This window comes from Rousettus aegyptiacus, unplaced genomic scaffold (genome assembly GCF_014176215.1).
Source record: "Rousettus aegyptiacus isolate mRouAeg1 unplaced genomic scaffold, mRouAeg1.p scaffold_m13_p_2, whole genome shotgun sequence".
Lineage (NCBI taxonomy): Eukaryota > Metazoa > Chordata > Mammalia > Chiroptera > Pteropodidae > Rousettus > Rousettus aegyptiacus.
In genome coordinates this window covers 160,032,351-160,045,168 of record NW_023416295.1, presented here as the reverse complement: position 1 = coordinate 160,045,168, position 12,818 = coordinate 160,032,351, and the positions used below count along the sequence as shown (strand labels likewise).

Here is a 12,818-nt window from a genome sequence, read left to right as displayed (position 1 = left end):
AAAATATAAGAAGACATGTAGACAGAAACTTATTATTCCATTTTGTACATTAGCTGGGCTCATAACACATAACCAGCACTAAAGTTTTATGCACGCACATTTCAACTGACTGACTTACCTTTGCAGTCTTGTCAGCAGAGGTAGATGAAAACTTGGTAGCATCAGGAGAAACATCACAAGAAAGTACTGTATCCTGGTGACAGACAAAGTCTTTTTCCATCCTTCCAGTAGTAATGTTCCATACCTGCAAAGAAAAAAACTCAGAAGTCGACATATGCATTACTGAGCATAATCAGCAAGATAACGGATCTGGGAAACGAGCTTTAGCACATTGTTGTTCTGACCCCTTTCAGTGCCCTTAGGTGCAAATGCTCATAAACACAAAGCAGATGTGGGTGACTGCAACAGACTTAAAACAAGCATGAGAAAATATAAATTTAAACGTTTAAGTAGTTATTTATCATCCATCTGCTTTTGGTTATTCCAATATAATCACTGTAATGCTAGAATACTTTTTTATAAAGAAATCTGTGCTTCAAATTACCTTCACTGTTCCATCGAATGACCAAGAAAGCAGTCTTGAGTTTGGCAAGAGCCTAAAGTCTTTCACTGTTTCCTGATGGGCTTGCAGAGAGACATATTCCTCTGATTGCCAATTCCATACCTGAATATCAAAGAAGTAAGTCTGTTATAACAATCTTCTCATAATTAGAGAGGTGGGGCAGGATGTGCTCCCTTGTCTACAGTCTTGTATCCTGCATGGCATTTTAGTAAAATGAAGAGTACCAAGAAAGAATATGGTGTCCCCATTTTACAGACAGAGAAGAGAAAACCAGGGGTTAACTAACTTGGCGAGGGGCAAAATAAAATACTTTTCCTCCTAAATAAAATTTGTTTTCTTCAGTTGCTTAGAGAGCAGTTAATTATACCAGAAGATAGAGAAAAGGCACAATATGCTAGTGAGCTCACCATCTGATTAAATTTTCCAGAGAAAATTATCCCAATTACATATTCACAGATTTCTAAACCTCACAAGCTAGGCGAGTCTACAGATTTAGCTCCTCTAAAGCTACTGAATCATACTGGCGCTACTTCTGGGGAAGGTCAAGTGACAGAGCAGCTACGAACCAGATCATGGAATTTCCAAGCCCCCGAGATCTTAGCTGTCCCCTAATGCAACACCCAAAATGACAAAAGAAGTGATATAGTACATTATTTTTCACATGGAGCTCCAGGAATAACTCCTGAGGCACAAGGAGAAAAGAAGAAATTGAAATGAGTATCTGGCACAAAATAAGCCATCCGAGCATATGTGAGACACACAGGTGAATGACAAAAAAAAAATTTATTTCTGTGTTATGCCGATGTACAGAACAACTTTTAATTATTAAATCAAAGCAGCTATATTTAGAGCCTCATTAATTCTTGACTCGAAGTTAACAAATGTTTACTTAGCACCTATATGTGAAGCAAATATGAAACAAGGATCTAGCATAAAAAACCTAAGAGTCTAGCAAAGAAAACGAGACTACCAAACAAATCAAAAAACAAAAAAATCTCAGTCGTAGAAGCTTTAATGATAGAGGTAAAAGTTCTGCGGAACTCAAAAAGGCAGTTCTTCAGAGAAGACTTGATGTAGTGCATTCAAAGTGGCTTGGGAAATGGGTTCGAAGTCTGATTCCTAAACTGAGGAGGTCATTTCAAACACAGGGAAATGAATGCTTGAGTAAGACAGAAAAATGTGGAAAAATTACAGGGACTTGCTCATAGCGCAAAATCTGGCTGGAGCACAGGATATGCAGAAGAACAGCAGAGAGAAAAGGGTTGGGGAGACATTCCTGACAAAACAGCTCAAAGGTCCCGACGAAGCTAGACTTCAGGGCTGTGGACAGTCAGGCAGGCTCCAACAGAACTTTCTTCTATTTTTTAATATCAAATAGAAAAAGATTAAGGAAAACCAGCCACCACCACAGGTATCACATTAGCAATATCCTGGGTCTGGTTTCTGACTGGTGAATGTTAAACAGCAGAAACGTCTTTAAGGCTTTTCCCGTCAGAACTGGAAAAGAAACGCCATCTCGCTATCCCCTTTTTTTAGGCCTTTATGCCCCACATTCAGCAGCCACCCTCCCCACCGAGCCCTGGCTCTCATCCTCTCCATCCTCTCTCTGTCTCAGACGCTCACCCACAGAAGCAGGACAGGGGATCTGCTGTGAGAGAAAGGAGAGCTGGCAGTGAGAATAAATTTGGAATCACAGTATCTCGAGAACCCAGTGTGCTGTGTTGCGGGAGGTGGAAGAAACAGAGGCTCTCTGGCTCCCCAAATCCTATTAGAAAGGAAAGGCACCTGTGCAGCTAAACGTAAAATACCCTAGACCATTCCCACTAGGAACTTCCTGGCTCCCGCCTCCTCCTTCCTGGGCTTTGCTGGAACAAATGAACAGCCCTGCCTGGCTGACTGGCACTGCCATTCGCAGCTGTGTCTCATTCAATGTTCCTTCCCGACTTAGGTTCCTTCTGCTGCCCCCATATCGAGAAGTCAGAGTCTGACAATCACTGAGGGGAGATGAAGACACTCTCAGCAGATTTTGCTGCAGCAGCTTTCTACGAGGCCATGATGACAGGAGTACTTTTTTTGTTAGACTCAAACATACTGTGCTAATGAACCACCTTATGTAATAGCTAAACTTCCACCAGCATCAATCAAATGTATGAAACCATTAGCAATATTTTTGCAATGCATGTACACTGTAGAATTTTTTTCAGCTATATAAATAATAAAATTTAAATTAAAAAAAAAATGCTAAAGAATCTTCTTATAGCTCCAAGAATCACATATTCTCATACACTGGCTCAGGTGAACATGGCTATTACTTAGGCTTTATTTACTTCAAAGTAAAGGATCAAAAAAAGCTACCAAGGGAGAGACATCAATTTTCACAATTCTAGGTGCTATAAGCAGGCAAATTGATTCTTCAAATGTTGGCAGTAACTTTAGTTCAGGGCAACAAAGACTTCCTGAACTCCTACTATATATTACGGCACTGAGGATACAAAGGTGATTAAAATAAGCCTCCAAAATGGTAATTATGTGAGGTGTATACAGATTTGTTAATTAACTTGATTGTGATAATTATTTCACAACATGTACACAGATCAAATCATCATGTTGTATGCCTTAAACATATACAATTTTGTCAATTATACTTCAGTAAAGGTTGGGGGGAAAACAAACTCTCAATGACTCATACTAAAACACCAAAAAATGAAAACAAAGATCCAACCAGTCAATTCTTAGAAATACCTACACCAAGAGTTTTGTTATATAAACATATTATATATTCATTAAAATGTTTTAAATGTAAAAATTATTCTGAGTAGAGCAGAAAAAGAAGATGAAACACAACTCAAATTTCTGAAAATAATCAAACTCTGATTCTAAAAATATTCCTAGAAATTATTTCTCCCTCTGGCTGAAAATATCTGATCTTCAAGCAAATCATAAAAGCTATGAATTTAGCTTTTGACAGAAAGGCTATACAGTATACAATGTCTCAGCAGAATTTCACCAGATGTAGTTTAGTTTTACTCAATTCAAAGCCACCTAGAAAGGAAGAAAGATGAATATTACACTGAGTTTCATGGCTAATACACCGGTATCATGGGTGACTATATTAAATAAATTTCTGTACTGAAGCCAAGTTTCATTCTAATCACACAGGACTCACAAAGACATAACATAAATAAAAAAAAAAAATCCAAAATAGCTTTTAATAGTGTAAATTATTCTTATCATTTTTTAATATTGCCACCATAAGACACATATATACACATTACGTAAAAGAATATACAGCAGCTTCCACTGAACATAGGGCTTAATCTCCTTAACTTCTAAAACTGTACTAAAATGGCAAGGTCAAGAGAATGATAAAGAAGATAACAAAATGATGGAGGCTGGAAAACAGAAGATAACTGACAGAAGAACTGAGAGAACAGAATCCGAAAAGCTTTAGAGAATAACAAAAGCCACAAAATTGACATTACACAACTCCCGAAATGCTCAGAAGCTTAGGTCACTGAGTACATCCAGACGTGGGAATAAGGGTGGGGCTCAACAGAAGTATGAGGCATTCTGGGAAGATGGCAGCAGGACAGGCAGAGTTTTATTTTAATCTCCCTACGCCTCTATTAAAAGCAGACAAAGCAACTAAAATAGCAAAACTAAACATGCACAGACAACACTGACAAGACCATGTTACGTGATGTAGTATCCCCACAAACCCCAAGACGCGAATGAGAGCACACTGAGAGCTGCAAGCTTACATGATAATAGTGACTGTATGGGAAGAAGCAGAGGGAAGCATCCAGAGCCTGACAAACCTAAAAGGAGAAGAATCCCAAAAGAGCCAAGTGATGTTCACTGGAAAGTGCTGTGGACCAAGAGAAAAGCGGAAACTGAGTGCCAGGTGACCGTGGTACGGTCTGGAAGGGCTAGTGCAGTCTGGGCCCTGTGAACTCTCAGAATTAACCAGGACAATCCCTACAATGAGGCGGAAATGCCGGGAACAGAATCCAAATTGAGTTAGAATGAGAGTGATGGCAGCAAAGGAAAGAGACAATCTAAATAAATAGAGGGAAGGGGACAAAGCGAAGAGATCTTCAAAAAAACAAGGCCCTATTCCTAACGCTTCAAGGAAACAACAGAAGGAAGAGCCGTAGAGATGTGAAGCTAGAAATACTGGCCTCCCCAACTCCTTCGAGGATTTCAGGGGAAACTAACTTGGTGTAAAAAAGAGAAAAAATAGTCATTGAATCCCAAACAAAGCTCCTATGAGAAAAAAGAGAATAAAGTGCAGAATAATGCTCCTACAGACAATGGAAGCAAACCAGAATGAAGAATCTCCAGATAAGGACACGAGTACAATGGAGTGCAGGGTTACAGGTGAGAACAGGGGATCAAGGGAAGGTTTACACGCTAAATTCTGAGACTCTACAAATACTCCTAGTTTTGTCCCCGCACTCAGCTCTAAGAATCTTCAGCCAGGTCTGAAAAGACCAAACAAAAAACCTAGGGATGGTGACAACTGAGGGTCCCCATCCAAGTCACCTTTCAGAGAAGGTCTCAGTCAACACACGGAGCTTTCAATCAGTCTTTAGTGCCTGTCTCTGGTAGCGAATAATCACTCCACAGTTGAGGAAGGTCTTTAAAATAAGAGGCCAAAACAATCAAATGGAAAAAGACAACATGGAGGGAATAGCAACTATCCAGAAAAATTAAATTTTGAGAAAAAATTTATATACATACATAACATATGTATAATTTATGTATTATTTATATATCTATCCATCTTCAGAGAAGATAAGATATTTCATCTATGAAACAAGAACACGATGCTCTTCAAAAGGATTAAACACTAAGAATGAACTCTATGGCATTAAAAATATAATGGTGGAATGCAGTTAGCATTAATATATTGGCTAGGTGGAAAACCAGAGGAGAGAAGGAGCAATTAGTGGGATCATTTTATAAACTATATGAATGTCTAACCAATGTACTGTATACTTGAAACTAATTAATATAAATAAATAAATGTATTATATAGATATAGATATAGATACAGATATAGATATATAGATATAGATAATGGTAGAAATAAAAAAAAGGTTGGAAAATAAAGCTGAGGAAAAGTCCCAGAAAACAGAGCACAGTATAAAAAGATGAAATGTAGACAAAGAAAACCAGAATGTTCCAGAGAGAATGTTCCAGACTTCTCGACATAAGCTTTGGAACTTGGAAGAAAATGTGTCAATGTCTTCAAAGTTTAAGGGTAAAATAATGTCCAAATACATCATCAAAGGTAGGATTAAATTGCATTAAGACAGAATACACATTCATGGTACATTTAGTCTACTTAGTCATAATAGTGACGCTAATGACTTGAACAAAATTTTGTTATAATTGTATTGAGATAACAGAGATTGATAAAAGGGTGCATGCATATGTTGAAGGTAGGACAGGTAGGAGGAGAAAAAAAGCTAAATTTTCATACAAGGAAGTCAGTAGATAAATCCTCAAAAGTAAAAATCAAGAATTAGCATTATAAGTATGTGATATGGGACATAAAGGTAAATGTCAACAGAAATATCTAAAAGCTAAAGGTAGTGCTTCTGGAGAATGAGAAATCGAAGAACATTTTTCATAACAAGCCTATTACTATTTGAGTCTTAAAAGTATGTGCACTGGAACTTTGATAAAAAATAAAGTAAATTTCAAAAGAACATATATAGTAGGCTTAAAGGACTCTATCATCTACAATCCTTCACAATGGTAAACTATTCTTTTTTCACATGCTTTCATCGCTACAATAAACATCTTACTCTTAAAAGGAAAGAATGAATTACTTCAATCAGATTTTACTGCTATTGAGAAAAATAAAGAGAAATTACATAAATGTGGCAAAAAGTATATTTATACAAATCCAAATACTTAAGCATATGGGAGAATTCCAATGAATCCTTGATTTTCAAAATAAACAACCTTCCAGTAGAGTGTTCTAAGTCAAAGTGCCTGCCTCATCCATAGAAAAATATGAAACACAACTGAGTTTCACCTAAGCCCATGTACATAGTCTGAATGTACGCCCAAAGTAATATGATCACGAAGAATTGTTTAAAATGCACACCAGATATGAGCCATAAATGACATGTTCCTTTGCTAGAGTCTGCATTATGTGTGTTAGAAGTTCATCCTCCATCTTACCTGTATTGCAGAATCATCAGCGCTTGAAATAAGAGTCTTTCCATCAGCTGTGAATTGGATGTGCCGGACAGTGTTCTTGTGCCCATCCCTGGATCGGAATATTCTGCTGTTTAGGAGTTCTAAAATCTTCAGAGTAGAAAATGATGGAAAATTAATATTAAGAAACTCGGTAATACCTTAAAGATATTATACTAAAATCAGTCTACAGAAGGGTACAGAATTTCCATCTCATAGTGCTTTCAGTTTAAAGATACACAACTGAATGGTACACATACACACACACACATCTGTGCACACATACCCTAAAATGAAATACACTGGAACAACCACATGGCAGTAGGAACAAGTGGTCCTTCTGAGTACTCAACTAACTACCCAAGTCATCAAACAAATGTCAGTCTGGGCTCAGCCTCCAAAAAAAAAAAAGTAACATTTAAGATGGACAAGAGAAATGAAAAAAAAAAAAAAAATCCTGGATGAGAGACAAGGCAGGTTCTTTACAGAACAATACAGAGACAAGATAAGATAAAAGATGAGGAGGCAGCCAGGTAAAGGAGAAGAGGACGTGAGTAGGCTAGGAGGCAGTGCACTGAGAAGACTCGAAAAGGCGAAAGATTAATATGCCAGATGCAGAGGTTAAGAAAGTAGTAACAAAACTCAAAAAAAAAAAAAAAAAATGATATCAAAAAAGTTTTCAAATGAACTCATACCCCCCCAAAAAGAAAATATGGTTCCCTTGCCCAAACTGAAATGTATTCAGGGATGCCTAAGGAATATACAGATAGGAGACTGCAGAAATTCAAACCTAACCTGCATGTCTGAAAAAAAGTCTCTTAGAAAGCAAAGGAGAATTATGTGAATGAAAGCCTTCCTGAATGAGCAGTGGACAATCTCCCAGCTCCTATGGGAAGAGGGCAGGTTGGCATTTCATAGCTGAGCACAGACTTAGAGACATGGGTTTGAATCCTACCTAGCTCTGCCACTTACTGATTTTATGAAAGTGGTGGAGACTAGGAGTTCAGACATCTGTGAAACAGGAGTGATAACACCTAACATCCAGGATGTTACAATATTCAATTAATACTCTAAGGAATAATTCCAAAAAGCTTGGGTGAGAAAAAAGTGAGGGAAGCCAATGTTCTTTGATAAGATACTATACAACTAGAGAAAATATGCTTTTGTGATGAATTTCATTTGTGATGAAATCATTTTTATCCAAAACGATTTTAATATACTATCTTTCAGGTCTTAAAGCCTAACTTTATTTTTATTTATTTTGTCTTGTCGAGTAAGTTAAGAACTTCAAGTGGTGAACAGGTACATTCCTAATACCAAAAGTAGAACAGTGATGGTTGGTGAAATAAGAAACTTAAGGTGACCCTCCGCTGATGTTCCCAATGAACTTTATCAATACGAAAATGAAAACCTACACTCCTAAACAGCTGAACTTCTAAGAGAAAAAAAAAACAAAACACTCTGCATTGTTAACTGAATCTCTGATAGTATTCGATATGCCACAGAACAGCAAAACAACTAGGTGGAGAATAAGGAACACAAAAAGACAAAGTATGAGAAACAGTAGTAATGGACAATCTGAAAAATATGCAACCAACAGGACTGTGAGATTATTTTCAATCTAACAAGATTAATTAATACATCATAGAAAGATGTATGTAGTACATAAATAAGTCTATAATGCCAGGCATATAATTAATTAATTTTACATAAATAACTACACTGCACAGAATGGCTTGAAGACTGGAACTGAATACCTCAAGGGCTCCATCGTTGCCTCCAAACGCAATGTACTGCAGATGTGGACTTAAGCAGCAGCAACTAACTTGAGCTTCAGCCAGATAATCAATCTGACCTGTTTTTCCATTAATGAGCTAATGAAAAATAAGGCGCAATCAGGTATTAGGCTGTAAGAGCAGTTTTTGTTCTTTAGAACATAGACTTGAATCGAGAAAATAATAATAAAACACAGAAAATAACCAACAAGAGCTCCCAGGGGAATGACAAATCCCTACCCTAGTCTCTGCAGCTACATTTAGCACTTCATGCTTTTATTTCATTTCACATTTGTGGTTCAAATACATTTTCATAAAATAAAACGAGCTTTAAAAGGTTTAACAAGCAGCTGCTGTGCCCACCACCTGAGACACATCTGTCTGATTTGTAATCCCACAGCCAGCTCCACACCCCACTTTCCATTTCTTCACAAAGCCCACTTTAATAGGGCTATCGTTTGCAAAAATGCACTTTCCTGGTATTATTCAAGGGGGTTGGTGAAATGAGGCTGAGACAGACATCGCATGAAAATACAAATTCAAATTCAAATGGGTTTTATAGCCTCCAAATCACTCACAAAACAGTATAAATCAAGATTCCCTTTTCTTTTAGGAGGAGGGGGCACTGGAGAAGAACCCATGAGCATAATTTGGGTGGCTGGACCTGAAATGCTTAAACTGCGATTACCCAATTTCATAATATGTACCAATGCTAATAATTATTTTTGTATATCCTGCTAATAATGATGCCTTATCACTCAACTAAAACACGTGACCTGAGAAAACATTTCTCGAGCTTGAGTCAATTGTCAGATATCCTTCTCTAAGTATAACAACCTAAAAGTCTTGAATTTTTTTCACTATGAAATAAGCAGTAATCTTTGAGTATGAGATTATACAGTCAATCAAGGTAGCTTTTTCTCTACAATATTTTACCCAGAATGTTCTGATCTACTAGACATTCGAATTAAAGACTGAACTACTGAAAGCTAACCATCTTCTCTCAAAATTCAATTTCTATATTTTTTTAAAGTGGGGACTAAAAAATGTTTTGTTCATGTAAATTAAATTATTATGTGTCAATTTAACTATCCTTTAAACTCTCCCACAATTGTTGACAAAAAATGATACTTTTACAGTCAGTTGACTTCTTTTCTAGTCTCACAGTTATGACAACTGTTAAAAGTTGCATAGATTTAATAAAGAAAATACAAGCATGAGACTTGAAAAGAAAACCTGAAGGGCAAGGGGGAGAGCAGTCTAGATAGAGTACAACCGTTTGGATCCCTGAACAATACAGTCCTTTTAGTTTTACCTCATAACCCTTTCCTTCTCAGGGAAAACAAGAAGCATTCAAGAAATATTTCTTGAACAAATGTGTGTGCAAATGAATGAATGAACAGGTGTTTTTCAGTACATAAAGCCCAGCTTCTTCCAATTCAGTTCTAATGGTTAGACTCCTTCTCACTTCAGGTGATTTTTGTCTTTCAAAGACTCTGTTATCTTTTCCCTGCAATAAAGCTTCCATTGCTTTGCCCATCCCCCTTGCACACTCCAGCACACATGTCTAAATCACTATTGTGGACAAGTTCAAGTTTGTCCTCATGATATCCCAGACTCCATGCAAATCAAGGAATGTGCTCACAGATACTAACAGAAGAGGAATAAGGGAAGGTATCACTTTTTTGCTTCTAAATACTAACACAGCTGAGCCTCAGCTCAAGACCCATATATTTATTCAACTAATACCTACTGAGCATCTATCTGCTAAATACTCTACAATTATGCTTGATCTCAAGTCCAAAAATGAACAAGAAAAACTGAATTGGTGAGTTCGTTCAAAACAATTTTTCCAATTGTTTTCTAAAAGTACTTACTTGCAGACGTCTGATATTGTCAACTGCAAGAACCATCACTTCGTTTTCTTGAAACGCAACATCTATTTCTTGCTTTAATACTATAGCAGAGTTCTCACATACTTTCTTTGTCTCCCAGAGCTGATTAAGAGATTAAAAAACTAAAATAAGATTACTGTATCTTCTGAAATATTATAAAGACAAATCCTAGTCTTAAAGCAAGAAACAAACCATGCTTCACATTCAAAATGCCTATGATGCTAGAAATTTTTCAATTATTAGATAATTCAACATTAAATATTTATTTATTACATGCTATAATAAGAAGTAGTATTAAAAGTAATGAGCGCTAGAGCCAAAATGCCTTAGTATGAATTTTAGTCCTATCTAATGTTGTAACATTATAAGATTACTTAACTCGGGTGCCACTCAAAATTAAGGACCTCCTACTGGTTCTCAAACTAATACCAAGATAAGGAGCCGATACCAGAATGTAAATCAATTGTATCACTATACACACTGAAGGTATACTTAGTGATAAAGCTGGTTATTCTTAGCAGGACTTTCTTGATGACAGATGCAGAGCATTGATTTACATTCTGGATCAAGCTCACTGAGACTGCCACTTCATGTAACACCGACTTAACCTTTTTGTGTCTGTCTACTCAGCTACAAAAAGGACTGTTGTGAGAATTTGCAAATTAATACATATACGGCACTTTGCACAATGTCACGCATACAGTAAATACTAAGTAAATTTTAGCTACGATTCATACAAAACACTATTAGATGCTACAGGGGCAAACCAGGGTCCCTGGCCTCAATGAGTTTGTAATTTAAAATGTGTAAACAAGCTGGAGGAGCACTAGAGCATTGGAGGTGAGGAATAAGTCAAATCCATACTTAAATCCAGACAGAATTTGATAAGTAACATAAGAAAATGACATAGAGTTAAATGACATTAAAGGAGAGACATTCCTCCAAATGGAATACTGGGAAAGGCTTCTCTGAAGGCTTAGGGAGCTGGCAAGATTATTATCAACAAGGAGGGATACAAGGAAGCAGGTAATTCCAAACATAAGAAACCACATAAGCAAAAGTACAGAGGCAGGGAACTACAGGGTGTTTGGGAAAATGTGAGCAGTCTAGCGTAGGTTATCTGTATAAATAAACTAGAAAACAGACTGCAGCAGAACGAGGCCATACTGTGGAGATGTTTGATGGTAGACTTAGGAGTACATTATTTACCTGGTAGGCAAGGAAGACTCTTTCTGTTTTTGAGCAAAATGACATGACTGTATGTTCACGAGGAAAATATCTTGGAAGCAACATATAAAAAACCAAGAAAGAAAAGACTGGTGGCAGAAACTAATACAAGAAAGGCAACAGGTAATGAGTACCTAAACTTGAAATGGAAAAGCAGAAATAAAAAATAGAAAAATGGAAAGGTAGAATCCACTAGAATTGGCAAGTAGCTAGATGTGGGAATTCAAGGTAGAGGAAAGAGTCAAAAATTATTCTGAGGAATCAAATGTAATATATTTAAATTGATCAAAATACAGTTTATTCATTGGACTTCTCTAGCACCTGGCCCATAGTAATACTCAATGAATGTATACTGAATGAATTAGACTGGTATAGTACATTTAACACCACTTTTCAAAGATAAAGATGAATCTAGTAATTTTTGTTTTACTTTCTGCAATAATACCCATCAATTTCTTAGTTTGTAGGGGTTTAACTTACGATTAGTAAATGTTTAAAATGAAAACCTTAATATTTCTCACCCTGATTGTCTGGTCATCAGAAGATGTCAAAAAAGATGTTCCATCAGGAGAAAACATCGCACAATGAACCCAACTTAAATGTCCTCGGCAATCAGCAACTTTTAAACATGAGTCCATATTCCACAACTACAGAACAAACACAACATACAGGAGATCACGAAAGTATTTTAAATATATGCAAAATGACTTGTGCAGATTATTCGTCAAATCTTTATTTTTAATAGCAAAACAACTGGAAAGAACTCAAATGACTATCAATAGGACCAACGTAATAAACTACATTTATCACATAATGGAATACTATGAGGCCATAAAAAGGAATGAGAAAACCACCCTGATAATGACTAGTCTCTGAGATATATTGTTTACAGAAAAAAAGCAAGAGTATATATATATTTCAGCAGAGTATATGTGTGTGTGTATATATATACATATATGTATTATACTATATATGTGTGTGTGTATATATACGTGTGCGCATATGTGCACAAACACTATCTTATATAAAAGATGAGAAACAAATATATAAATATATAGTTGGATACAAATGTGGAGAAAAATAATACATATCAAATCTGCTTATTATGCAAAAAGAAACATTGGAATGTTTGACAAAAAAACGAAA

At 36.4% G+C, this 12,818-nt stretch overlaps 1 protein-coding gene across 2 annotated transcripts in view; it reads right to left on the bottom strand.

The window, feature by feature from the left end:
• APAF1 (apoptotic peptidase activating factor 1) overlaps positions 1-12,818 on the bottom strand; it is a 63,078-nt gene that overhangs the window by 9,858 nt on the left and 40,402 nt on the right. For both annotated transcript variants that reach the window (XM_016158232.2, XM_016158233.2), the window contains exons 19-24: positions 12,194-12,319; positions 10,428-10,547; positions 8,533-8,649; positions 6,761-6,886; positions 545-664; positions 119-244 (exon numbers count right to left, since the gene is read on the bottom strand). In XM_016158232.2, coding sequence (XP_016013718.2) covers positions 119-244; positions 545-664; positions 6,761-6,886; positions 8,533-8,649; positions 10,428-10,547; positions 12,194-12,319 — 735 coding nt within the window. The remainder of the gene's footprint in view (positions 1-118; positions 245-544; positions 665-6,760; positions 6,887-8,532; positions 8,650-10,427; positions 10,548-12,193; positions 12,320-12,818) is intronic.